At 39.4% G+C, this 26,674-nt stretch overlaps 1 protein-coding gene across 3 annotated transcripts; it reads left to right on the plus strand.

The window, feature by feature from the left end:
- The first annotated feature begins 224 nt into the window (after positions 1–224).
- Positions 225–23,476, plus strand: LOC144299382 (nebulin-like). 3 transcript variants are annotated; one of them, XR_013366115.1, is made up of 11 exons: positions 225–308; positions 2,152–2,223; positions 3,550–3,654; positions 4,369–4,474; positions 6,299–6,614; positions 7,331–7,435; positions 8,358–8,465; positions 16,361–16,468; positions 17,071–17,178; positions 22,582–22,687; positions 23,082–23,476. XR_013366115.1 is itself a non-coding variant. In XM_077874942.1 (9 exons), exons 6-9 carry the CDS (start codon positions 7,388–7,390, stop codon positions 17,089–17,091), a joined length of 285 nt encoding a protein of 94 aa, XP_077731068.1. In that variant the 5' UTR covers positions 225–308; positions 2,152–2,223; positions 3,550–3,654; positions 4,369–4,474; positions 6,299–6,614; positions 7,331–7,387; the 3' UTR covers positions 17,092–17,229. The 3 variants fall into 3 exon arrangements, 1 of the variants encoding a protein (XP_077731068.1); XR_013366116.1 differs by lacking the exon at positions 2,152–2,223 and having other exon boundaries at positions 231–308; XM_077874942.1 differs by lacking the exons at positions 22,582–22,687; positions 23,082–23,476 and having other exon boundaries at positions 17,071–17,229.
- The last annotated feature ends 3,198 nt before the right edge of the window (positions 23,477–26,674 follow it).

The raw sequence follows: 26,674 nt of genomic DNA on the forward strand, positions 1-26,674 counted from the left end.
AAGTGACACTTATTTCACAGGATAATCCTCTCCTAAAGTCAGAAAGTGCATGAGAACCCACTGCTTGGGGCACTTACTCCTTTTTTTTCCCTTTGCAATAGAATGCCTGCAAGGAAGACTACAACACCTGGATGAAACGCATAGGGTGGATACCTATTGGCAGTCTAGATGTAGAAAACGTTAAGAAAGCAGGTGATGCCCTGAATGAAAAGAAGTACAGGAAGCATCCAGACACCCTCAAATTTACCAGCACCGTGGACTCCCCAGTTATGGTCCAGGCAAAACAGAACACAAAGCAAGTCAGTGATGTAAGTACAAAAGAGGGGGCCAAGAATGGAGGGAGGAGGCTTCAACAAAATAAATATCAGCTCAAAAGTTTAATTCTTCTGAGCCATTAATTTTCCTTTTACTTTATGTATTTTAAAATTGCAATTACAATTATTTTTAGTTTGGGGGTCACCTGACTGAGTGGCTGAGTTGGTTAAGTGTCAGACTCTTGCTATCTCAGATCAGGTCTTAATCCCAGAGTCATGAGTTCAAGCCCTGCATTGGGCTCCATTAGGAATACAAACAAGAACAACCACAACAATTATTTTTAGTTTGGGCACTAACATTTTCTTTTTCTTCTATATTACTATTTATCTTCCTTTTTATAACATCTTCCTTTTTAGCTGCCTTTGAAATACTGTGTTATGGGATAAATTTGTTGTGATGAAAAAGTTCTACTCTTGTACTACACCTGTATATACACACACAAAATTTAAACTTGAATTCCAGACACTTTAACAAACTCATCACCTTCAGATCCATATTAAGTTGCATATATTTGCTGTTCGTATATAAAATACTAGTACAGGGAAATAACTCACATGCGTATATGGTTTTACTTCTCAGAATTCATCATACACAAATATTATAGAGGCTTTTGAAAACTTAGGTCTTGGGGATCCCCGGGTGGCGCAGCGGTTTGGCGCCTGCCTTTGGCCCAGGGCGTGATCCTGGAGACCCAGGATCGAGTCCCACATCAGGCTCCCGGTGCATGGACCCTGCTTCTCCCTCTGCCTGTGTCTCTGCTTCTCTCTCTCTCTCTCTCTCTCTCTCTGTGACTATCATAAATAAATTAAAAATTTAAAAAAAAGAAAACTTAGGTCTTGGAGATTAGTATGTTATTTGCCTGGCTGTCCATGAGCGATGTGTATGACCTGGCTAAGGTCAGACCTAAAGGGAAGCTTAGTGTGTAGAAGAACTAAAGGGACATGGAAAGCATTTATTTATTAATCCATTGAATGAACGTTTTTGAACTCCTTCCCTGAGCCGGGCATTGTATTATATGCTGATGCTATAAAGACGCCATAGATGATGAGTGGTGAGATAGATAGGAGATGACAAGGATATAAGAGTGTAAGACAAAGGCATGGATGGAACCAGAGCATTGCCACACCAAGAGGTGAATGCTACAGGAGAGGTATGTGCCAAGTACAAGAGAAGAGGGTAACCCCCCACCAAGGCTTCCCTGGCAAATAAGGGAAGGGTGCATTCCTGGTGAAAGAAAAAATCATGATGACCAACAAGAGCTAATGAACTGGAAGGACGGTGAAGGGTTCGGGATTATTATGTGATCATTGAGGATCTTGTGTGCTTATACTCTGGAGATTGTGGGGTAGGTAATGGGAGGTGTTGAAGATCGTAATCCATGGAGTTGGATTATCAGATCTGTGTTCTAAAAGATACTTCTGACCAAGAGTGCTGAGATGGCATTGATGAGGGAAGAGATGGAGGTAAGAAGATGGATTAAAAGTGCTTACAGAAACCTAGCAGAAGACTCCTTTGGACTTCAACTAAAGCACTAGCAATGGCAGAGGAGATGTGTAGAGGGTAGAATCGGTGAGACTCTGTGAATGCCTAGCTATGGTTTCTAAAGGCAGTGAGGGAATAACGTTAGCTCTTGGATGCCTAGAAGAAATTATTTAGGATTTGAGAATTCAAATAGATATCAGCCTCTTTAGACTTTGTGATACATAGACAACAGTTTACATGTGATAATCTGCTTAAAGGTTTATGTGATAAATGACAGTCAAGAGACTGGAAATCTAGTGGTTCCAGTTGTATTTTAGATTTTAGAAATCAAGCAATTTCTTTTCTATTACCAAGAGGAGGATACAATCTAAGTTCTACATCCTGGACCTAGCTGTCTTCCTGACATCTGTAAAAGGATAAGATAGGGTAAGTATGAAATGGTAAACCTCTTAAGTACACTGGGTTTATGTAGAAGCGCCCTCATAGCATGAGGAAATTATTATATGGTTTTAGTGCTACAATTGTAATTGGAAAGTTTTTTTGTTTTTTTTTTTAGCAGAAGTGAAAGTCTCATTCTAAATGCCATTTTCTAAGAATCAAAAACCCAAAACAAAAACAAGACCGGTTTACTCCACTAGCAAAGATTGGACTTTTCTGACTTTGGTAAACTCCATTTATTCAAATTAGGGTTTTGCATTTGAAATGATTTCCATTCATTTCTAGCCATCAAAGATCACTGTTTTCTACTTTTCTGTCTATTTTAATACACGGAGTTTTTAGGTCTTTCTGAAAATGACAAAAATGCTTGACTTTTTTAAAAATAGGAGAATACCTTTGATTTTTAACAATAGAAGTAGTAGAGGGACTGTGCTGGGAATAACTCCTTTAAGTGTACAATTGAAGCATTTTATTTTGCTTTTTTTTTTTTTAAAGATTTTATTTATTTATTCATGATAGTCACACAGAGAGAGACAGAGAGGCAGAGACACAGGCAGAGGGAGAAGCAGGCTCCATGCACCGGGAGCCCGATGTGGGATTCGATCCGGGGTCTCCAGGATCACGCCCCGGGCCAAAGGCAGGCGCCAAACCGCTGCGCCACCCAGGGATCCCTTTATTTTGCTTTTAACAACTTTATTTTTAGAAGATAACAGCAAAGTAATGTTTGCCCTTTGGCAAATGTAAGATGACAATTTTAATTGCTGATTTTTGAGGATTTTGGGGAGTTTTGTGGGAAGAGGTCAGTGTGTGGGGTGTGAAAACACAAGCTATTGAGAGTATTTTAGTGGCTCATAACATTGGAAGGATTTCTGATAAATGACTTCAAAAGACATTTGAAGACATCTTCTAGTATACCTAGAACTTTTTCCTTTGGAATATTTTTTCTTTTATTTTAAAACATACTTTATTTAAATCCAATATGTTAGCATAGGGTATAACATACAGAGCTCATCTCACCACTGCCCTACTTAATGCTTGTTACCCAGTTACCCCATCCCCCCACCCACCTCCCCATCGGCAACCCTTTATTTGTTTTGTAGAGTTTGGAGTCTCTCATGATTTGTATTTTTCTCTAACTTCCCCCACACACACTCAGTTTCCATCCTTTCCATTGTAGTTCCTTTCATGATTTATTCCAAATACTCCTTTTTTTATTTTTTATTTTTTAATTTATTTTTTATTGGTGTTCACTTTAAGCATTTTCTTTTTTGTACTCTCTGTGATACATGTTATTTTTGTGATTGCGTATTGCAGATCTTCTACAAAGCTAAAGGAGAAGATGTGAAACATAAATACACTATGAGTCCTGATCTTCCTCTGTTTCTCTAGGCCAAGTGCAATGCTTACAATATGAGTGACGTAAGTAGGGTTTTCAATGGGGTGTGAAACCCAGACAAGGTGGTACAGTAATAGAATCTCAGAGTAGGATGGGGCCTTGATAACTATTTAGGTTGGTTTCCCACACACACACTGGATGGAGCCTATCTCATGACGATGGCTCTCTGCCTCTTAAGTCGGCCTCTTCCAGGGCAGGATAATTCCAAAAGGATGTGACATTCTCCCTTACGTGGAGCCCAACATCTATTCCTCTCAAACTTCGAGTTGGTTTTCCTCATTTTGCAAGTGGAGAGAGTTATTATCCTGCAGAAAAATAAGAATGAATGAAATCCTTTTATTACAGCAGACCTGAAATTTCTAAAGCTAACCACCAGGTCTTCCCTTGACCTTCCTTCCATAAGAGTGGACAACTTCATTTTCTCTAGTTGGTCCTCACACGCCAAGGTTTCCAGAAAGAACCTTTATTCCTCTCTTCCAGATCCACTCCAGTTTCTCAGTATCCTGCTTTGCTCTGTACTCAAACCAGGTTTGGGTGTATAATTGGTGCAGCATCCTGTAATGTCATGCTACACAAGGTGTAATGTTTTGCTAATGTGACTTCCCAAAATAAAATGTACTGTAGAAGATTCCTTTAGCTTATATCTGGAAACGAATGAAACAGTCCCAGCAATTGGGGACTCACTTCAGCTGATCCATGTACAGCATGCTGACCTCCTTCTTTCCCTCATACCTCAGGTCTGCTACAAACGGGACTGGCATGATTTAATAGCCAAGGGCAACAATGCGCTAGGTGAGGCTGCACATCACTGCAGCCAAAGCATCCAGAAACATTGCCAGTGATGTGAGTAAACATTTTCGGTGAAATGTGGGTGCATTGCCTTTTAAAAAACTAATCAAATGTGTGCTTGTCTAAATGTTGCCACATTGAAAACAATATGTCGAGTTAATGACGTTGAAATTCTCCACAAGATACTGTTTTGAGGAGCTGTCATTTTTTCAAAATTCTGTGATTCTTTTCCATTGACCCCACTTGGTAGAGCTATCGTAAATCTGACAACCACTTTCTCCCCTGATTCGTAGGCCAGATTACCCCTAGTGACACATTTCCTTGACAGCCTACATTAATTTTCAGTGAGAACACCCTCCCTGACAGTAACACATTAAATTCAAATGACTGCCTGCATAATAATTGTATTAAGAAGATTGAAAAGATGATGTATAAAATGTAAGGATTTTGTAAACCAAATGGGTAAAGGTGTGGTCCATTTTTCTTGAATTTAATTTTCATGTATGTAAATCAATGCCATTTCATCTGCAATAGGAAAAGTATACACTTCCACTTCTTATCATTGCAGATCAAAAATGTCAAACAGCACACATGCCCCGTAGACTTCACTGTCACCTACTATTCTGAGGGCTACAGTTACAGTTTGGGAAAGGAGAAGAAATAAGATGCCCATGTGTGCAGTCCACAGGGGAGCTCAGGATGGAAGAATTCTACAGCTTTCCTTAGAGGTCCCTGAAAATGCGTCCCTCAAAGATGTGCACACCACGAGGAAGTACATTTCTCGGTTAAGGACAAAATGAAAGTCTAAATGTGAGTTTATCATTCTTTAAGGCCTTGTGCAGGGCTCTTTCTAACATACCTAGAAATGTCTCGGTGACCCTTTTGTCTGCTGAGCTCTTGTTTATAAATCAGTGCATGCTAAGCTCTTGTTTATAAATCAGTGCATAAATGGCACGAGCAGAGTTTCTGCAGAATTTAAGTGGATTTGAGTTCTCTTCTATAAAAATTGAGGTTTTGACCTGTTACCTACCGTACAACTCTATCTATACACCATTGCTGGGTCCAGCAGTGAGAGAGCTTGGGCTGTGGAGCATTGTGCTGAGGTTTTTACTGCCAGGGGAAGCTCCCAGCCATTCCTGCCCCTCCTGTTCCTGAACTCATCGGCAGCTGCTTCAGCAGGGGGCTTGGAAAGTGGCTGCCGAGAAATGGGGGGGGAAAGGCCTGGCTACCTGCTTATGCAGTATCTAAATTGATGCCCCCTAGAAAGAAGAGGGGTTTGTTCTAACCTTACTCCAGCAGCCTGAGACAACATAGTAAAGTTTTCCACCCCCTACTCCCAAGAAAAACTGTGTGTGAACTCACAGAGTTCTTTGGATTTTCTTCTGCGTCAGTTGCATACGTATCACTCAGTCAATGGGAGCAGTAAATGGAAGGTTTTCATACCAATTTCTAACGTCCTGTGATGTATGATAACATTCTGTGGTGGTGGTGCCATATTGGATTGGGAAAATTCACATCCCTAGGAAACCAAGAGGTACTGGCCTTATGTTTGGAATGTCTTGTTGCATTAAGGATGAACATTCAGATGGGTTGTTTAAGTGAAGTCCGACATACAAAAGCATTTGTAGGATTTATAGCAAAGAAAAAAACTGGTCCTGAATTTATCATGATACCTACCTATTTCTATCCCAGCAGTGTTGGAAATAACTGTTTTCACTCTGAATATTCTGGGGCACATAGGAGTGGGCAGGTATGGTTTGGATTTCTTGTAGTCTTCCAGAAAGTCACAGTGTCAAAGTGCCTTTGTGTGTGGCTATTCTTGCTATACCTAATGTTATCAACGCCGAGGACTTTGCTAACCAAATTTTACCTTCGCAGTATAAATACAAGGAAGCTTATGAGAAGTCAGAGGGAAAGCATGTGGGTTTTAGAAGCCTTCAGGATGATCCCACGCTGGTCCATTACATGAATGTGGCAAAACTGTAGTCGGATCATGAACACAAGAGGAACTATGAGAACGTCAAAATGAGCTACCATACCCCTGGGGACATGCTTAGCATTACAGCTGCGAAGTTGTCCCGGGATGTTGTCAGCGATATCAACTACAAACAGCCCGTACACCATTACATGTACCTACCCGATGCCATGAGTCTCAAGCAAGCACACCAGGAATGTGAATCAAATTCAGAGCGATGTGAGTGTGACAGGCCCAGGAATGTTGGCACTTCAGGGGTGATTCTCTTCCTGTCTTAGTAGGCTTCACAATACAGGAAGATATTTGAGAAATGCACCTTTACCAAAAAGCATGGTAGATGATCAGGGTTTTTGCTGGCTTTGTGTTCTCCTGTTACAGTCACTGACAGTGTCTTTATTAACTCACAGGCCAAAGGTAAAACCATATTCCACTAAGTATATAAACCACCTTGATTCCCAGCAAGAGGGCATGGTCACTCTTGGCAGACCCATTTCATTGGTGACATGTAGAATGATAAATAGTATTCTCTACTCTTTCTGAATTCAGGAAAGTTTTTTTCTTTTTTTAACTAAAACTCACATTCTCATGCATGTTAATCTATGTGGTGAGTCATCTTAAATGAACCAGGGAGGTTTTGTGATTGTAGCATGATTCATGGAGAGCTGCATGTGGAGGCTATTTAATATTCAGGGCATTTCCTTCTGCAGGAACCAGATTTCTGTAAGAATCATCCTCTGTAAGGAAAGATATGGCGTCCATTTATTGTCACTCAATGAAGATGTCTTTCCCCAGCCGAAATGTCTCTCCCCAGGAATAGCCTAGGGGGACTGTCATGGATGAAATTCAAAGTTGTGGGGTTTTCAGTGAAATCACAATGAAAGCCCAATTTATTGTCTATATCCACTACTCAAATAACATTTCCCTTCTCTCCACAGAAACTATATCAAGATGCATGGAATAAAGATAAAACCAACATCACCATTCCTTCTGACATGCCAGGCATGCTGCAGGCCCCTATAAATGCCCTGCAAATCAGCAATGTAAGAGGCATAAATACGAATTGAAAATACCTTCATAGGATAATATATGTCAGCTTTGGGAGTGTGGTATAATGAAATGGACAAATTACCTATCTTAGAAATGTGTACAGCTTTTGGTGCTAAACATTTTTTCTTTAGCTTTCTATTCCTAATGCAGTATGAATGAAATTCTCCCTTTTAAATGTTAGTTTAAATACATGGCTGGGTCCCAGGACTACAAAGAGTTGGGATATCTGTATTCTATCGGTGTCTTCCTTTCAATCTTGAAAGCATTGTTCGATATCCAATGTTCACAGCTCAGTTTCATCATATATTAATAGAGAATATTGAAATACCTAGTTGAATTTCTCTTACTTGAGGGAGTATGAGGTGACAGTCTCCTTTATCTTTATAAATTTTTGATTGATCCAGAGCATTCTTGTTTAATATTTCAAAGCCATTAGCTTTGTGTCTTATTTTCCACATCAGAAAGTTAAAAGATTTTAAATTATTAAGATCATATCTAAACGATAACATATCTATGTCATGTCCCTTGAGCAGGGACCTCTGAAAAGTCAAAAGGCAACATTAGGAAAAAAAATATCTTACCGGACCTTACATGAGACCTTGATGAAGCTTTTCTAGCTTCACAGTTGATTCTTAGTTTCCATGTTTTGCGTGTTGCGGTATTTTCAGATGTGTACCATATTGTGATGAAGACAAGCATTCAAACATTTACTAGGTCTAGATGTTTAGCTTTAAAATCTTAGTCAGAAGTATCCTGCACTCCATTAAGGAAATAGCCAACAACCAGAGGAACTCAGAAATCCCTGTTTTTCCTTATCCTGTCTTCATTCACATTTTGTCATATTCATATTTTGAGTACTTGGAGTATTCACTTATTTTCAATGTTTGTAAACAAACCTGAGTTTTCCCTCAACAGAAATTTTACCAAAAAGACTGGAATGAGACCAAGCAGAAAGGCTATGACTTCAAAGCAGATGCCATTGAAATCAAGCAAGCCAAAGACTCCAGAGATATTTCCAGTGAGGTATGGCCTCTATTTCCTTGTGGTTTAGCTTTTCTTGTAACGAACACAGTAGTGTTTTTAACAATCGACGAGGGGGGTTAAAAAATCTATGTAAACAATTTTATTTTGTTTTGCACTAACTAAAGACTTTCTCTATTTAAAAACATTAGAATGGGGACACCTGGGTGGCTCAGTCAGTTAAGCATCTCCCTTCAGCTCAGGTCATGATCTCAGGGTCTTGGGATCAAGCCCCATGTCAGGTTTTGTGCTCAATGAGGAGCCTGCTTCTCCCTCTCCCTCTGCCTGCTGCTCCTCCTGCCTGTGTTCATGCTCTCTCTCATTCTCTCTCCCTGTCAGATACATCTTCAAAACAATAAAAACATTAAAACCGAATGAAGCACATTAAGGTTAGCATAGATGAGGTATATGTATAACTTCTTGGTTGTTTCCAAGTAGAAGTGAAAAAAAAAACATGAAGAATCTATGCAGAATTCTTGGGAAAAATTCAGGAAACAATCTATTTGATTATTGACCAGTGTCATTTTATCCCCCAAATATTTATGACATTCTCCATAAATCTAGATCACAGTTGAAAGTTTCATATCAGACAAGACCGAAATCACATTCTATACATAAGATTTTATACTGGAGGCTTATGTATAATGCTCTCAGCAACCTTTTGAAGTTCATTTAATAGTAATTTAAAAACTTAGTCAAAATAATTATCCTACCAAGCTCCCTACCTCCCACCCTCAGCTCCAAATCTTTAAGCAATCCTGTTCCCTTTATCTGGGCTCTTCTCTATTTTTTATCTTGTGTATCCACCTGTTTCTTCCCTCTTATTTCTCATTTTTGTCTCTAAATACAGTAGCCAGTCTATAGGATCTGCCTTATTCCCAGGTGTCTCTCCCTCCCTTTTGTCCAAACTTTTCTATGTTATCCAAATATAGAAAAGATATTACCTTAGTCTAGTCCTAAGACACTTTTAGGACAAGTCTGAACAAGATGGAAACTCTTGTTCCAGGGCTTTTGTTGTCATCTGATTCAAACCAATCACCTTGCTTTCCATTCCTGTGAAATATGCGCCATTTTTACCTGTCTCCCAAACCACACAAATAACTTTTTCCTACTGAGGTATTGTTAGTCCTCTTGGGGGACCAGATAATTTATTAATGTTCCACCATTCAGGCGGCCTTTGGAGACCCATGATTACACCCACTGTGTCTTATTTTCCACATCTGAAAAATGTAATAATAATAGTATGCACTTCACAGAGATGTTGGGAAGATTAAATGGGATTGTAGTTGCTACTACTCAACTATTTTTTGCTAAAAAACACAGCAGTTTCACACGGATCAGCCTGATACATATGAAGCACTCATAATAGTGTCTGGCATATATAGTCATTGCTCAGTAAATGTCAGCTATAATTTTTTGTAATGACTCTTATTCACCATCCTATTGCCCTCCTGATTTATTCCCGTTCTCTATCAAACTACCTAAAATAGCTCTATTTTGCTCAGAGTGAACTGAAATATAAAATGACTGCCAATATTCGGAAAACATTTGTTCAAAAGACCGTACTACATTATTTTCATATATCTGTTTATCTGATTTTTCACCACTTTAGTACAAGTACAAAGAAGGTTAGCATAAGCAACTGGGCCACCACGTGGGTTTCCGCACCCTACAAGATGACCCCAAATTGGTATGGTCTATACACACTGCCAAGATCCAGAGTGACAGAAAATACAAGAAAGCTTATGAGAAGTCTGAAAGAATTCCCAATACACCATTGGACATGATGTCACTTGTTCAGGCTAAGAAGTGCTAGGTCCTGGTTAGTGATATTGATCATTGTAATTATCTGCACCAGCGGACATGTTTGACAGGACAGAATGATGTGATCTGGCAGGCTAAGAAGGCCTACGAACTGCAGAGTGATGTGCATGTATTTGTCACCAGACTCTTGGGGGAGACGTGTGTCTCTGTGAATAGTGTCACGGTGTACTACCTAGGGATATAATTTAAGTGGTGATTTTAATAGAACCTTACATAATCTGTATATTTCATGGTAAAAGAATCATTTGGAACATTGTTTTATGGAGGATTCCTTATGGGGCAATTCTTTTTTCTTAAGACAAAGAAAATCTCTCTTACTCTGTGTAATTAGGTAGAAAATTTCAGTCCCAATTGTTTTTTTCCTTTTGTTTAATAATAATTTTATTTTTTATTGGTGTTCAATTTGTCAACATACAGAGGAACACCCAGTGCTCATCCCGTCAAGTGCCCACCTCAGTGCCCATCAGTCACCCAGTCATACCCACCCCCCGCCATCCTCCTCTTCGACAACCCCTAGTTCACATTTCCCAGAGTGAGGAGTCTTTCATGTTCTGTCTCCCTTTCTGATATTTCCCACTTTTTTTCTCCTTTCCCCTTTATTCCCTTTCACTATTTTTTATATTCCCCAAATGAATGAGACCATATAATGTTTCTCCTTCTCCGACTGACTTACTTCACTCAGCATAACACCATCCAGTTCCATCCACGTCGAAGCAAATGTTGGGTACTTCCGTTTCTAATGGCTGAGAAATATTCCATTGTATACATAAACCACATCTTTATCCATTCATCTATTGATGGACACCGAGGCTCCTTCCACAGTTTGGTATTGTGGACATTGCTGCTATAATCATCGGGGTGCAGGGTTCCCGGAATTTCACTGCATCTGTATCTTTGGGGTAAATCCCCAGCAGTGCAATTGCTGGGTCATAGGGCAGATATGTTTTTAACTCTTTGAGGAACCTCCACCCAGTTTTCCAGAGTGGCTGCACCAGTTCTCATTCGAACCAATAGTGCAGGATTGTTCCCTTTCTCCATATACTCTCCCACATTCGTGATTTCCTGTCTTGTCAATTTTCCCCTTTCTCACTGATGTGAGGTGGTATCTCATTGTGGTTTTGATTTGTATTTCCCTGATGGCAAGTTATGTGGAGCATTTTCTCATGTACTGGTTGGCCATGTCTGTGTCTTCCTCTGTGAGATTTCTGTTCCTGTGTTTTGCCCATTTCATGATTGGATTGTTTGTTTCTTTGCTGTTGAGTTTAAGAAGTTCTTTATAGATCTTGGAAACTAGCCCTTTATCTGATACGTCATTTGCAAATATCTTCTCCCATTCTGTAGGTTGTCTTTTAGTTTTGTGGACTGTATCCTTTGCTGTGCAAAAGCTTCTTACCTTGATGAAGTCCCAATAGTTCACTTTTGCTTTTGTTTCTCTTGCCTTCGTGGATGTATCTTGCAAGAAGTCGCTGTGGTCGAGTTAAAAAAGGGTGTTGCCCATGTTCTGTAGGATTGTGATGGAATCTTGTCTCACATTTAGATCTTTCATCCGTTTTGAGTTTATCTTTGTGTATGGTGCAAGAGAGTGGTCTAGTTTCATTCTTCTGCATGTGGATGTCCAATTTTCCCAGCACCATTTATTGAAGAGACCGTCTTACTTCCAGTGGATAGTCTTTCCTCCTTTGTCGAATATTAGTTGACCATAAAGTTGAGGGTCCACTTCTGGATTCCCTATACTGTTCCATTGATCTGTGTCTGTTTTTGTGCCAGGACCACACTGTCTTGATGACCACAGCTTTGTAGTACAACCTGAAATCTGGCATTGTGATGCCCCAGCCCTGGCTTTCTTTTTTTTTTTTTAATTCCCCTAGGTATTCGGGGTCTCTTCTGATTCCACACAAATCTTAAAATAATTTGTTCCAACTCTCTGAAGAAAGTCCATGGTATTTTGATAGGGATTGCATGAAACGTGGTAATGGCCCTGGGTAACATTGACATTTTCACAATATTAATTCTTCCTATCCATGAGCATGGAATAATTTTCCATCTCCTTTGTCTTTCTCAATTTCCTTCAGGAGTGGTCTGTAGTTTTTAGGGTATAGATCCTTTACCTCTTTGGTTAGGTTTATTCCTAGGTAACTTATGCTTTTGGGAGCAATTGTAAAGGGGATTAACTCCTTAATTTCTCTTTCTTCAGTCTCATTGTTAGTGTCTAGAAATACCACTGATTTCTGGGCATTGATTGTGTATCCTGCCACACTGCCAAATTGCTGTATGAGTTCTAGCAATCTTGGGGTGGAGACTTTTGGGTTTTCTATGTAGAGTATCATGTCATCGGCGAAGAGGGAGAGTTTGACTTCTTCTTTGCCAATTTGAATGCCTTTTCTGTCTTTTTGTTGTCTGATTGCTGAGGCTAGGACTTCTAGGACTATGTTGAGTAGCAGTGGTGAGAGTGGACATCCCTGTCTTGTTCCTGATCTTAGGGGAAAGGCTCCCAGTGCTTCCCCATTGATAATGATATGTGCTGTGGGCTTTTCATAGATGGCTTTTAAGATGTCGAGGAAAGTTCCCTCTCTCCCTACACTCTGAAGAGTTTTGATCAGAATGGATGCTGTATTTTGTCAAATGCTTTCTCTACGTTTATTGAAAAGATCATATGGTTCTTGTTTTTTCTCTTGCTGATATGATGAATCACATTGATTGTGTTATGAGCGTCGAACCGGCCTTGCATCCCGGGGATAAACCCCACTTGGTCACGCTGAATAATCTTCTTAATGTACTGTTGGATCCTATTGGCTAGTATCTTGTTGAGAATTTTTTCATCCATGTTCATCAGGGATATTGGTCTACAACTCTCCTGTTTGGTGGGTTCTTTGTCTGGTTTTGGAATTAAGGTGATGCTGGCCTCATAGAACGAACGAGTTTGGAAGTACTCCATCTCTTTCTATCTTTCCAAACAGGTTTAGTAGAATAGGTAAGGTTTCTTCTTTAAACGTTTGATAGAATTCCCCTGGGAAGCCATCTGGCCCTGGACTTTTGTGTCTTGGGAGGTTTTTGATGACTGCTTCAATTTCCTCCCTGGTTATTGGCCTGTTCAGGTTTCCTATTTCTTCCATTTCCAGTTTTGGTAGTTTGTGGCTTTCCAGTAACACGTCCATTTCTTCTAGATTGCCGAATTTATTGGCGTATGGCGCTCATGTTTTTAAAATTGTTTGTATTTCCTTGGTGTTGGTAGTGATTTCTCTTTTCTCATTCACGATTTTATTAATTTGAGTCCTCTCTCTCTTCTTTTTTATAAGGTTGGCTAATGGTTTATCTATCTTACTAATTCTTTCAAAGAACCAACTCCTGGTTTTGTTGATCTGTTCCACAGGTCTTCTGGTCTCGATTTCCTTGAGTTCTGTTCGTATCTTTGTTAACTCTCGTCTTCTGCTGGGTGTAGGATCTATTTGCTCTTTCTCTCTAGGTCCTTAGGTGTAAGGTTAACTTTTGTATTTGAGCTCTTTCCAGTTTTTGGGCTACTTGTATTGCGATGTGTCTCGCCCTCAGGATTGCTTTTGCTATATCCCAATGATTTTGAATAGTTTTATCTTCATTCTCATTAGTTTCCATGAATTCTTTTAATTCTTCCTTAATTTCCTGGTGGATCCTTTCATCTTGTAGCAGGATGGTCCTTAACCTCCACGTGTTTGAAATCCTTCCAAACTTCTTGTTGTGATTTAGTTCTAATTTCAAGGCATTATGGTCTGAGATACGCAGGGGACGATCCCAATCTTTTGGTATCGGTTCAGACCTGATTTGTGACCCAGTATGTGGTCTATTCTGGAGAAAGTTCCATGTGCACTTGAGAAGAATGTGTATTCAGTTGCATTTGGACATAAAGTTCTGTAGATATCTGTGAAATCCATCTGGTCCAGTGTATCATTTAAAGCTCTCGTTTCTTTGAAGATGTTGTTTTTAGAAGACCTATCGAGTGTACAAAGCACTATACTGAAGTCACCAAGTATAAGTGTATGATTATCTAAGTTTGTCTTAACTTTGGTTATTAATTGATTGATATACTTGGCAGCTCCCACATTCGGGGCATATATGTTGATGATTGTTAAGTCCTCTTCTTGGATAGATCCGTTAAGTATGATATAGTGTCCCTCTTCATCTCTCACTACAGTCTTCAGGATAAATTTCAGTTTATCTGACATAAGGATGGCTACCCCTACTTTCTTTTGAGGACCATTCGAATGGTAAATGGTTCTCCAACCTTTTATTTTCAGGCTGTAGGTGTCCTTCTGTCTAAAATGGGTCTCTTGTAGACAGAAAATAGATGGGTCCTGATTTTTCATCCAGTCTGAAACCCTGTGCCTTTTGATGGGGTCATTAAGCCCATTCACGTTCAGAGTTACTATTGAAAGACACGCGTTTAGTGTCATCATGATACCTATTCCTTCCAACTGTTTTGTTTTTAACCCATTACGGTTGCATGATGAAATATCTAAATTTCAGAAACAAATATAAACGTAAGGAAATGTTGGATTTTAAGTTTATCTGGTACATACATTTATAGATAGAGTGGTGTATACAGGTAGAAGTATATATTTTTCCTCGTTATATATGCCTCTGAAGACCTTATTCTCTCAAGTTCTTACAGATGTGATTCTCAGTAGTGCAAAAAAGGCAGATTTCAAGTGGTGAGCGCAGATGGTCAACCTTGTATAAAAACAAAACAATGTGCCATTGCTGTCATTCCACATGGGTCACTTGTCAGCCCTGCTCCAATTCCTGTAGGATTATGTGAACTTCTCCCAGAGATGTGTGTCAGAGATGTAACACCAAATATTAATACTTACTGTTGATCCTTCCATTCCATGGGACTGGCCACCCAGCTAGTTTAAATAGAGGTAGTGTGTGGCCTGCTGGCATCATGGTGATACAGTGAGCAGACTTGACTCCTTTGAACTCTGTGGTCCTTTCCTTCATACGGAACATGTACAGATCAGACCTGGAATGTTTGAAGGGTATAGGATGGTGGCCAGAGGGTTCTGTGGAAGTGATGAGAGTGAAGAATGCCCATTCAAGAACCTCTTGAATGAGAGGTTGTATAAAGCCGGAGGACTTCAAATTCACCAGCATTGTTGATACCCCTGAAGTCATCCAGGCAAAGATCGGTGCTATACAGATCAGTGAGGTGAGTGGGGTTGATGATGTGTTCGGACGTGTTGAAGAAGTCTCCATAAGAATTGTGTGACATTTAAGTTGCTACTACCAGGATTAGAACCTTGAACATTCATGTATCCAGATACACTTTCGTAGTCAATAAGTTAATGGTATCTACAGTTCAGTTACCTAGATGACACTTTGACATAGATGCGGTCGGCATCTTTATATCCTGCAGACTCGGATACCCATTCTTGAATACATTTTGAGGTCTTGCTTGTAATGCAAGTCTCCCAGGTAATACCATGATCACAGAACTGCCACCTTTTATTGCTTTTCAATCATGAGGGAAATTGAAAAGTCCAGGGATGGCCTCAATATTCGATACCATGATAGTTATTTGGGCTAAGAAAGCCAGGATTTGATTAGTGATGTGGATTATCATAGTTACCTGCAATGTAGGTTTTCCTGCCAGATGATTACATGTGACTTGATGAAAAAGGATCATTTTACTACTGTATTTCGGATTCATTTTCCAGTTATATTCTATCACACATCAATGTATTCTTCTTGTTGGAGTCATTATTGGCACCTTTTAAATAAAAACAGAAATGAAGGGGTGCCTGGGTGGTTCAGTCAGTTGAGCATTCGATTTTTGATCTCAGCTCGGGTCTTGATCTTAAGGTCGTGAGTTCAAGCCCCATGTTGGGCTCCATGCTGGCTGTGGAGAGTACTTAACAACAACAACAACAACCAAAAAAAAAAAAAACCCCAGAAAATTCACACAATGAAAACAAAATGTGATCTAGATTTATATCATTCATATCTGAGAACATCCAAAGAGAACCGTTAACTGTCCCTATAATTTTATTCGTGCGGTAATTGGCCTATTTACTTATCAACCATCTCTCGTTTTTCGTTTTTAGCAGCCATTGTGTCGTGATGCCTGGGAGAGAGAGAAGGCGAATGTGAATGTGCCAGCGGACACCCCAGGGATGCTGCAGTCCAAGATCAATGCCGTACAGATCAGTGATGTAAGGAGCTACACGCTCACTTGCGTTACACAATATTTTCTGCCTAACTGAAACTTAAGTTGATATGTTCCAGAGGAAATTTAGCAAAAGGCATTTCCCTACCATTCCTTTGATTTCTAGTATTTAAACTAATGAGAAGTGCCACGTGTGAGCACCCACGTACACGGGCACGCATATGCATATGCACGTTGTGTTTATAAATAGAGATGTGTGTCCTTATCTTTGTTGGAAGGAAACATGCACTGCTTTCACCAAAAACACCACAGAAAAACATACATATATGCAAGTATAGTGTTACTTGGTTCTCTTTTCAGTGGCCCATCACTGAGTTTTCCTTTTAAAGCCAAACGCTATCTATTTTTCTCATTTTTTACTTGATTTACTGTCTCCTAATTTCTTTCTTGAAAAGAATGAACTTTACTAAATTTCATTTAAAAAACCTACTAGAACTTAATTTCAGTATGAAACCAGCCTCTTTTATAAGTCTTAACGGGAGACTAATTTTCCATGTGACTTATTAACAGGTTTTCTTACACATCAGTAAGGCTGACTCAGTGGCTCCCTCTTCAGATTAACTGTGGCATTGCAATCTCCATTTGCAGAAACATTGTAACCAAGCTTGAGAAGATGTCAAGATGAAGGGTTATGACCTGCGGGAAGATGCCATCCCAATTCAGCACGCCAGGGCTTCCAGGGAGATCGCCAGTGATGTGAGAGCTCCTTTTTTCCCAGCCTTAACCAACGCTAATAGATGTCATATGGGAGTGAATATTTTTCTGATCTTTAGCTTAATTCCCCATTAATACACTTAAGTAGAAAGGAGATCATCGTGATTAGTGTCTTGCTTTGAAATCGCAAAACCAAGAATAACTTGTACAACAGTTCGGTGCCCCTTCTGCATCGGGCTTGGTTCTGTTGTTCTTATGTTTAAGCGCAGGTTTTTATTTTCTTTTCACTGTCGTCTCAAAATCATGTAATTTACAAGCACTTATAAAAATTCAATGAATACAAAAAGTTCTGTTGTTTCTTGAAGTGCAGCATACATAAAGTTTCTCCTGTGAGAATTTTAAACATACAGGATGTTCTTGTCCAGTGGATGGACAAGCCTTTTTTAAAAGTTATATGTTAATATGTGCTAGAAATATATTTTTCCATTTAAATGAGATTATAAATTTTAGAATACAACTATTTCAAAGTTTATACTTTAGTTTATTGACTAGATTTTTTTGTTTATTAAATTTAAAGTGTGAAGTACGGTGCTACTTGATTGTGGCAGAAGGTGAAGGTAGTAGACAGTGACTCAAGGTTGGGAAACACTAGATAAGCCTGTATTGGGGATAATCCAGAAGAACACTTCTTGCCTTAGAAATGCTCATAATGTGTTCATGCATGTAGACATAGAAGACAAACCAATGGGTTAGGAATCCTAAATCTTAGAGTATGGACTTCATGAAAAACAGTGCCCAAAAAAGGCTAATGTAAGGGAGGTGGACATACTTGGAGCAGACTGTTTAGAAAAAGTGAATTGAGAAACATGACTCTTCTTTTTTGTTCACGTATACCAGTATCTATGGAAAACCGCTTACGAGAAACAGAAAGGCCATTATATTGGATGTCGCAATACCAAGGAAGACCCTAAGCTGGCTTGGGCAGCAACTGTGTTAAAAATGCAGAATGGGGGATCCCTGGGTGGCGCAGCGGTTTGGCGCCTGTCTTTGGCCCAGGGCGCGATCCTGGAGACCTGGGATCGAATCCCACATCAGGCTCCCGGTGCATGGAGCCTGCTCCTCCCTCTGCCTGTGTCTCTGCCTCTCTCTCTCTCTCTGTGTGACTATCATAAATAAATAAAAAATTTAAAAAAAATGCAGAATGGCAGGCTGTACAAAAAGGCCTACAATAACCACAAGGCCAAGATCTCCATCCCAGTGGACATGGTGTCCATCAAAGCTGCCAAAGAAGCCCAGGCCTTAGCAAGTGATGTGGATTATCGCCAGTATCTGCACCACTGACTGGTCTTGCTTTCCTGACCAGAACAATGTGATCCAAGCCGGGAAAGCCCACTACCTGCAGAGTGATGTAAGTTGTTGCTTGTGCAGAGAGGACCAGCCGAGGTGCCTGAGTCATGAGCTGTTCTCTGGGGAGAAAGCCTTCCACAGCTTTGCCTGGTCATTCCTCCTAGGTCTTGGGAAAACGCAACTCTCCCTAATAAGCACTTCCCTTTAGCATTTTACCAAGTTTACTGAATGTCTACCTTACAGCTAGGCTTATTTAGAAAGTTTTATTTTTTACTCTTGGTGGTGCTACCAGAATTTTTCGTAGATTCTTGAACGTGTGCTGTGTGTTTCCTAAACATGAAAATTGCCATGGCCTCTCAATTGAAGAATGACAGGGATACTTCCTTAAAATTAATTTCAAAGGTTAGCAGCATGCTCCAAACTCACTAGTTTCCCTTAATGTAGTAGTCTCCACACTGTGGTGTTTCATTAGTTTACCTGAAATATTTTTAGATTTATTCATATTTTTTGCCCATTCTACTGGAAATCACAGGTTCTTTTAATTATTTAAACTTGGTTCCCAGAGCTTCAAGGAATGCTTTCTCCTAATGAATACATTTGTTATAGAAAAGTGTACCCATACCCATCCTTGACATGAGTTGCCAAGTGGTAGATTTAGGCCAGTTTTTAGAGAAATGTAAACTCTGCATTAACCTGAATAACATTAGTATACAAAGGAATGCATATGAATCAAGTTTCTAAAGAATGAGAAAGGGAAACTTCAAAATCTGTATGTAATCCTTTTTGAGAATCCCTTCTTTTGAATTTTGGATATCCATCATACTTTACACGCTAAAATATAAAATGTTCTTCACTAAGATAGAAATTTTACTCCACAATTCACTCCTCATATATCTTTCTAGCTTGTTATTTGTATGCTATTAACTAGTTACTAAAATATCATTTTTTTATCATGTCATCGGCATGAAATCATGTCATCAGCAAAGAGGGAGAGTATGACTTCTTCTTTGCCAATTTGAATGCCTTTAATGTCTTTATGGTCAACTAATATTCGACAAAGGAGGAAAGACTATCCATTGGAAGAAAGACAGTCTCTTCAATAAATGGTGCTGGGAAAATTGGACATCCACATGCAGAAGAATGAAACTAGACCACTCTCTTGCACCATACACAAAGATAAACTCAAAACGGATGAAAGATCTAAATGTGAGACAAGATTCCATCCAAATCCTAGAGAAGAACAGAAGCAACACCCTTTTTGAACTCGGCTACAGTAACTTCTTGCAAGATACATCCACGAAGGCAAAAGAAACAAAAGCAAAAATGAACTATTGGGACTTCATCAAGATAAGAAGCTTTTGCACAGCAAAGGATACAGTCCACAAAACTCAAAGACGACCTACAGAATGGGAGAAGATATTTGCAAATGACGTATCAGATAAAGGGCTAGTTTCCAAGATCTATAAAGAACTTCTTAAACTCAACAGCAAAGAAACAAACAATCCAATCATGAAATGGGCAAAACACAGGAACAGAAATCTCACAGAGGAAGACACAGACATGGCCAACCAGTACATGAGAAAATGCTCCACATAACTTGCCATCAGGGAAATACAAATAGAAACCATAATAAGATACCACCTCCCACTCGTGAGTAAGGGGAAAATTAACAAGGCAGGAAACAATGAATGTGGGAGATGATATGGAAAAAGGGGAACGCTCCTTCACTGTTGGTGGGAATGTGAACTGGTGCAGCCACTCTGGAAAACTGTGTGGAGGCTCCTCAAAGAGTGAAAAATAGATCTGCCCTACGACCCAGCAGTTGCACTGCTGGGGATTGACCCCAAAGATACAGGTGCAATGAAACGCCAGGACACCCACACCCTGATGTTTCTAGCATCGATGTCCACCATAGTCAAACTGTGGAAGGAGCCTCAGTGTCCATCGAAAGATGAATGGATAAAGAAGATGTGGTTTATGTATACAATGGAATATTACTTAGGCATTAGAAATGACAAGTACCCACCATTTGCTTCAATTGGATGGCACTGGAGGGTATTATGCTGAGTGAAATAAGTCAATCAGAGAAGGACAAACATTATGTGGTCTCATTCATTTGGGGAATATAAATTAGAGTGAAAGGGAATAGAAGGGAAGGGAGAAGAAATGGGTAGGAAATATCAGAATGGGAGACAGAACACGAAGACTACTAACTTTAGGAAATGAACTAGGGGTGGTGGAAGGGGATGAGGGCAGGGGCTGGGGGTAAATGGGTGACGGGCACTGAGGTGGGCACTTGACGGGATGAGCACTGGGTGTTATTCTGTATGTTGGCAAATTGAACACCAATAAAAAATAAATTTATTATTTAAAAAATATTACAGGAAAGTGAAAAAAAGAAACAAATGACCAAGAAAATGTAAATCCTAATTCAAAAGGAAGAGATATCTAGGGAAAATGAAAAGCCAACTGTGATCGAAATTGTGGAACCAGGGATTGAATTCTTTGTTTTAAAATTACAGTTTACACCTAATGGCACATTAGTTTCACGAGTAAAGCATAGTGATTCAACCAGAAGAGTAGCTACTATCTGTGACCATACAATCCTATTTCAACTCCGTTGACTATATTCCCCATGCTGTACCTTTCTTCGCAATGACTTATTCATTCCATAACTGGAAGCCTGTATGCCCCACTCCCTTTCACCCACTTTGCCCAACCCCCTACCCCTTCCCTCTTTATAATTGTCAGTGTTTTTCTATATCTATTGATCTGTTTCTTCTTTTTTTTTGTTTGCTTGTTTTTATTCATTTGTTTTTGTTGTTTAGATTCCAAATATAAGTGAAATCATGTGGTATTTGTCTTTCTCAGTTTGACTTATTTCACTTAACAGAATATCCTCTAGGTCCATCTGTGTTGTCACAAATGGCAAGATCTCATCCTTTTTTGTATCCTGAGTAATATTTCATGCATGCGTGCGCGTGTGTGTATACATAAACCATATCTTCGTTATCCATCCATCTCTTGATTGCTTCCATACCTTGGCTATTGTCAATAATGCTACAGTAAACATTTAGGTTGCATGTATGTTTTTGAATTAGAGTTTTCATTTTCTTTGGGTAAATACCCAGTAGTGGAATTACTGGAGCATACAGTATTTCTATACTCAATTTTTTGAACAACCTTGTTACTGTTTACCACAATAGGATTGGATTCTTAATTATCCCTTTAAAATACACCATGTGCCGGGTATTGTGCTAAGCACTGAAGATCCAATGGTGAAGGAAGAGGAAGAACCAAGACAAAGTTTCAGACTTTAGGGAATTTACATTGCTAGCAAATAAACAGATATTAACTAGAGAATATCAATAAAAAATCTGATGGATGAGAAATAATGATCAATGGTGCTATGAAAAAGTGAGGTGGGGAAAGATTATCTAAGGAAATACTACATTAATAGGGATTGCAAGGGAGGACAGGAGCTGGTTCTGTGAGGAAGACACAGGGATTCCTACAGAATGACCAATATATGCAAAAGGAGAGGGCTGTGTACGAATCACAAACCAAAAAACCAGTGTGGACAGAATCCGTAGGTCAAAGGGAAGCATATAAGATGGTGCTAGATTATCCTCACCTTCTAGTCCATGTAAAGAATTTGATCTTTTTCCTAAGGCCAATGGGAAGCCATGTGATGAGAGGAATGTTGTGGTGTCAGATTTGAATTGTGAATTTTATAAAGATCTTTCTGCCTGCTGTATAGAAAACTTACTGGAAAGCCTGTTATTATTGCTTTAAAAGTCCACCCGAGCTAGTATGAGGTTACTTAAATATTATTGAAAACCTTCCATGCATCCCATAGAGAGAGAGCTCCTTCTGCATCATTCTTCTTTATGAGTGCATAGGTGCCCCGCCACAGAAAAAGCAGACTAGAACGTTGCTGGGCTCTAATGCATCCTGCTCTACACATGATGAATTGTGTTTGTCGGGCCAATGCTCAATTTTAATTAGTTTGTGGGAGGTAAAATATACCATGAAACTGCTTTCTTATCATAATTAAAGAAAAAAAACGCTTCTATCTAACTTTGTTTTCTTTCCCAGGCCATCTATAAGGCTGACTTGCAGGGTCTCCTGAAGAGTTGAGAGTCAAAAATGCTCAGAAGATCCTACTAGACAGTGTCTATCGGACACCTATAGAGAGCCTCAGGTAGACACGTATTGTTGACACACCAAAAGTTGTCCTTGCTAAGTTGAATGCTGAGAATATTAGTATTGAAAGTCACTTTTCCCCATCTATGTTAAAATTAAGTCATGCTTGTAAGTGACTGATAATTAACCCAGTAATCTATTTGTAAAATGATACCATTGATGATTTTAGGTTTTAATATGTAATGTTAGTAGGATTGTTTTATTGTTGTTTATAAGTTTTAAACAAAAATATATTAATATTAATTTCATATTAAATTTGAGTAACATGGAAAACTTTTAGATGTTTTTCCTTAATATGAAAAAATTTAAGATCAGAAAAGTTGAAAGTAGTGCACTGAACTAGAAGAATTACAAATTGCAAAGTAATGTTGTTATTGTGTTTTCTTCCACAGCCAAAGCACAGAGAATTTTGGGACAAGGATAAAACTTCAGTCCACCTCATGCCAGATACTCCAGAAATTAATCTCGCTGGAGCCAATGCTTTTAATATGAGCAATGTAAGTACCACAACAGACTCCCTTTTGTTTAGAAAGTCACCCATTTGGTGTTATGATATCCCTGGGGAGCTCTTATAGGCAAGAGAGAAAAGATTGGCTGGTTGGGGATGGGGAAAACTCTTTATCATCAGTCCTCTGACCAGGGGTGAGGAAAGGAGCAGATCCCAGGCTCTGAGTCACCCAGCAAGGTCAGCGACCGACCCGGTGAACTAATGTCAACGTGACAAAATGGAGAAGAGAATAAGTTACAGGAAAGCTGAAAGAGGAATGAATGAAGAGACATGTGAACAAGGAAGGGGCATTAATGACAGACGAACACAAAATAATTACGGGAATTCTTTGCAAAACTCTATACAAATTAACTTTAAAGCCTGGATCTGTAGGGGATTTTCTTTTTTTTTTAATTTATTTTTTATTGGTGTTCAATTTACTAACATACAGAATAACCCCCAGTGCCCGTCACCCATTCACTCCCACCCCCCGCCCTCCTCCCCTTCTACCACCCCTAGCTCGTTTCCCAGAGTTAGCAGTCTTTACGTTCTGTCTCCCTTTCTGATATTTCCCACACGTTTCTTCTCCCTTCCCTTATATTCCCTTTCACTATTATTTATATTCCCCAAATGAATGAGAACATATAATGTTTGTCCTTCTCCGACTGACTTACTTCACTCAGCATAATACCCTCCAGTTCCATCCACGTTGAAGCAAATGGTGGGTATTTGTCATTTCTAATAGCTGAGTAATATTCCATTGTATACATAAACCACATCTTCTTTATCCATTCATCTTTCGTTGGACACCGAGGCTCCTTCCACAGTTTGGCTATCGTGGCCATTGCTGCTATAAACATCGGGGTGCAGGTGTCCCGGCGTTTCATTGCATTTGTATCTTTGGGATAAATCCCCAGCAGTGCAATTGCTGGGTCGTAGGGCAGGTCTATTTTTAACTGTTTGAGGAACCTCCACACAGCCTTCCAGAGTGGCTGCACCAGTTCACATTCCCACCAACAGTGTATGAGGGTTCCCTTTTCTCCGCATCCTCTCCAACATTTGTTGTTTCCTGCCTTGTTAATTTGCCCCATTCTCACTGGTGTGAGGTGGTATCTCATTGTGGTTTTGATTTGTATTTCCCTGATGGCAAGTGATGCAGAGCATTTTCTCATGTGCATGTTGGCCATGTCTATGTCTTCCTCTGTGAGATTTCTCTTCATGTCTTTTGCCCATTTCATGATTGGATTGTTTGTTTCTGTGCTGTTGAGTTTAATAAGTTCTTTATAGATCTTGGAAACTAGCCCTTTATCTGATATGTCATTTGCAAATATTTTCTCCCATTCTGTAGGTTGTCTTTGAGTTTTGTTGACTGTATCCTTTGCTGTGCAAAAGCTTCTTATCTTGATGAAGTCCCAATAGTTCATTTTTGCTTTTGTTTCTTTTGCCTTCGTGGATGTATCTTGCAAGAAGTTACTATGGCCGAGTTCAAAAAGGGTGTTACCTGTGTTCTCCTCTAGGATTTTGATGGAATCTTGTCTCACATTTAGATCTTTCATCCATTTTGAGTTTATCTTTGTGTATGGTGCAAGAGAGTGGTCTAGTTTCATTCTTCTGCATGTGGATGTCCAATTTTCCCAGCACCATTTATTGAAGAGACTGTCTTTCTTCCAATGGATAGTCTTTCCTCCTGTATCGAATATTAGTTGCCCATAAAGTTCAGGGTCCACTTCTGGGTTCTCTATTCTGTTCCATTGATCTATGTGTCTGTTTCTGTGCCAGTATCACACTGTCTAGATGACCACAGCTTTGTAGTACAACATGAAATCCGGCATTGTGATGCCCCCAGATATGGTTTTCTTTTTTAAAATTCCCCTGGCTATTCGGGGTCTTTTCTGATTCCACACAAATCTTAAAATAATTTGTTCTAACTCTCTGAAGAAAGTCCATGGTATTTTGATAGGGATTGCATTAAACGTGTATATTGCCCTGGGTAACATTGACATTTTCACAATATTAATTCTGCCAATCCATGAGCATGGAATATTTTTCCATCTCTTTGTGTCTTCCTCAATTTCTTTCAGAAGTGTTCTATAGTTTTGAGGGTATAGATCCTTTACATCTTTGGTTAGGTTTATTCCTAGGTATCTTATGCTTTTGGGTGCAATTGTAAATGGGATTGACTCCTTAATTTCTCTTTCTTCAGTCTCATTGTTAGTGTATAGAAATGCCACTGATTTCTGGGCATTGATTTTGTATCCTGCCATGCTACCGAATTGCTGTATGAGTTCTAGCAATCTTGGGGTGGAGACTTTTGGGTTTTCTATGTAGAGTATCATGTCATCGGCGAAGAGGGAGAGTTTGACTTCTTCTTTGCCAATTTGAATGCCTTTAATGTCTTTTTGTTGTCTGATTGCTGAGGCTAGGACTTCCAGTACTATGTTGAACAGCAGTGGTGAGAGTGGACATCCCTGTCTTGTTCCTGATCTTAGGGGAAAGGCTCCCAGTGCTTCCCCATTGAGAATGATATTTGCTGTGGGCTTTTCATAGATGGCTTTTAAGATGTCAGGGAATGTTCCCTCTATCCCTACACTCTGAAGAGTTTTGATCAGGAATGGATGCTGTATTTTGTCAAATGCTTTCTCTGCATCCAATGAGAGGATCATATGGTTCTTGGTTTTTCTCTTGCTGATATGATGAATCACATTGATTGTTTTACGGGTGTTGAACCAGCCTTGTGTCCCAGGGAAAAATCCTACTTGGTCATGGTGAATAATTTTCTTAATGTACTATTGGATCCTATTGGCCAGTATCTTGTTGAGAATTTTTGCATCCATGTTCATCAGGGATATTGGTCTGTAATTCTCCTTTTTGGTGGGGTCTTTTTCTGGCTTTGGAATTAAGGTGATGCTGGCCTCATAGAACGAATTTGGAAGTACTCCATCTCTTTCTATCTTTCCAAACAGCTTTAGGAGAATAGGTATGGTTTCTTCTTTAAACGTTTGATAAAATTCCCCTGGGAAGCCATCTGGCCCTGGACTCTTGTGTCTTGGGAGGTTTCTGATGACTGCTTCAATTTCCTCCCTGGTTATTGGCCTGTTCAGGTTTTCTATTTCTTCCTGTTCCAGTTTTGGTAGTTTGTGGCTTTCCAGGAATGCGTCCATTTCTTCTAGATTGCCTAATTTATTGGCGTATAGCTGTTCATAATATGTTTTTAAAATCGTTTGTATTTCCTTGGTGTTGGTAGTGATCTCTCCTTTCTCATTCATAATTTTATTAATTTGAGTCTTCTCTCTCTTCTTTTTAATAAGGCTGGCTAATGGTTCATCTATCTTATTAATTCTTTCAAAGAACCAACTCCTGGTTCTGTTGATCTGTTCCACAGTTCTTCTGGTCTCGATTTCGTTGAGTTCTGCTTGAATCTTTATTAACTCCCTTCTTCTCTTGGGTGTAGGATCTATTTGCTGTTTTTTCTCTAGCTCCTTTATGTGTAAGGTTAGC

The sequence above is a fragment of the Canis aureus genome, chromosome 27 (assembly GCF_053574225.1).
Source record: "Canis aureus isolate CA01 chromosome 27, VMU_Caureus_v.1.0, whole genome shotgun sequence".
Taxonomy (NCBI): domain Eukaryota; kingdom Metazoa; phylum Chordata; class Mammalia; order Carnivora; family Canidae; genus Canis; species Canis aureus.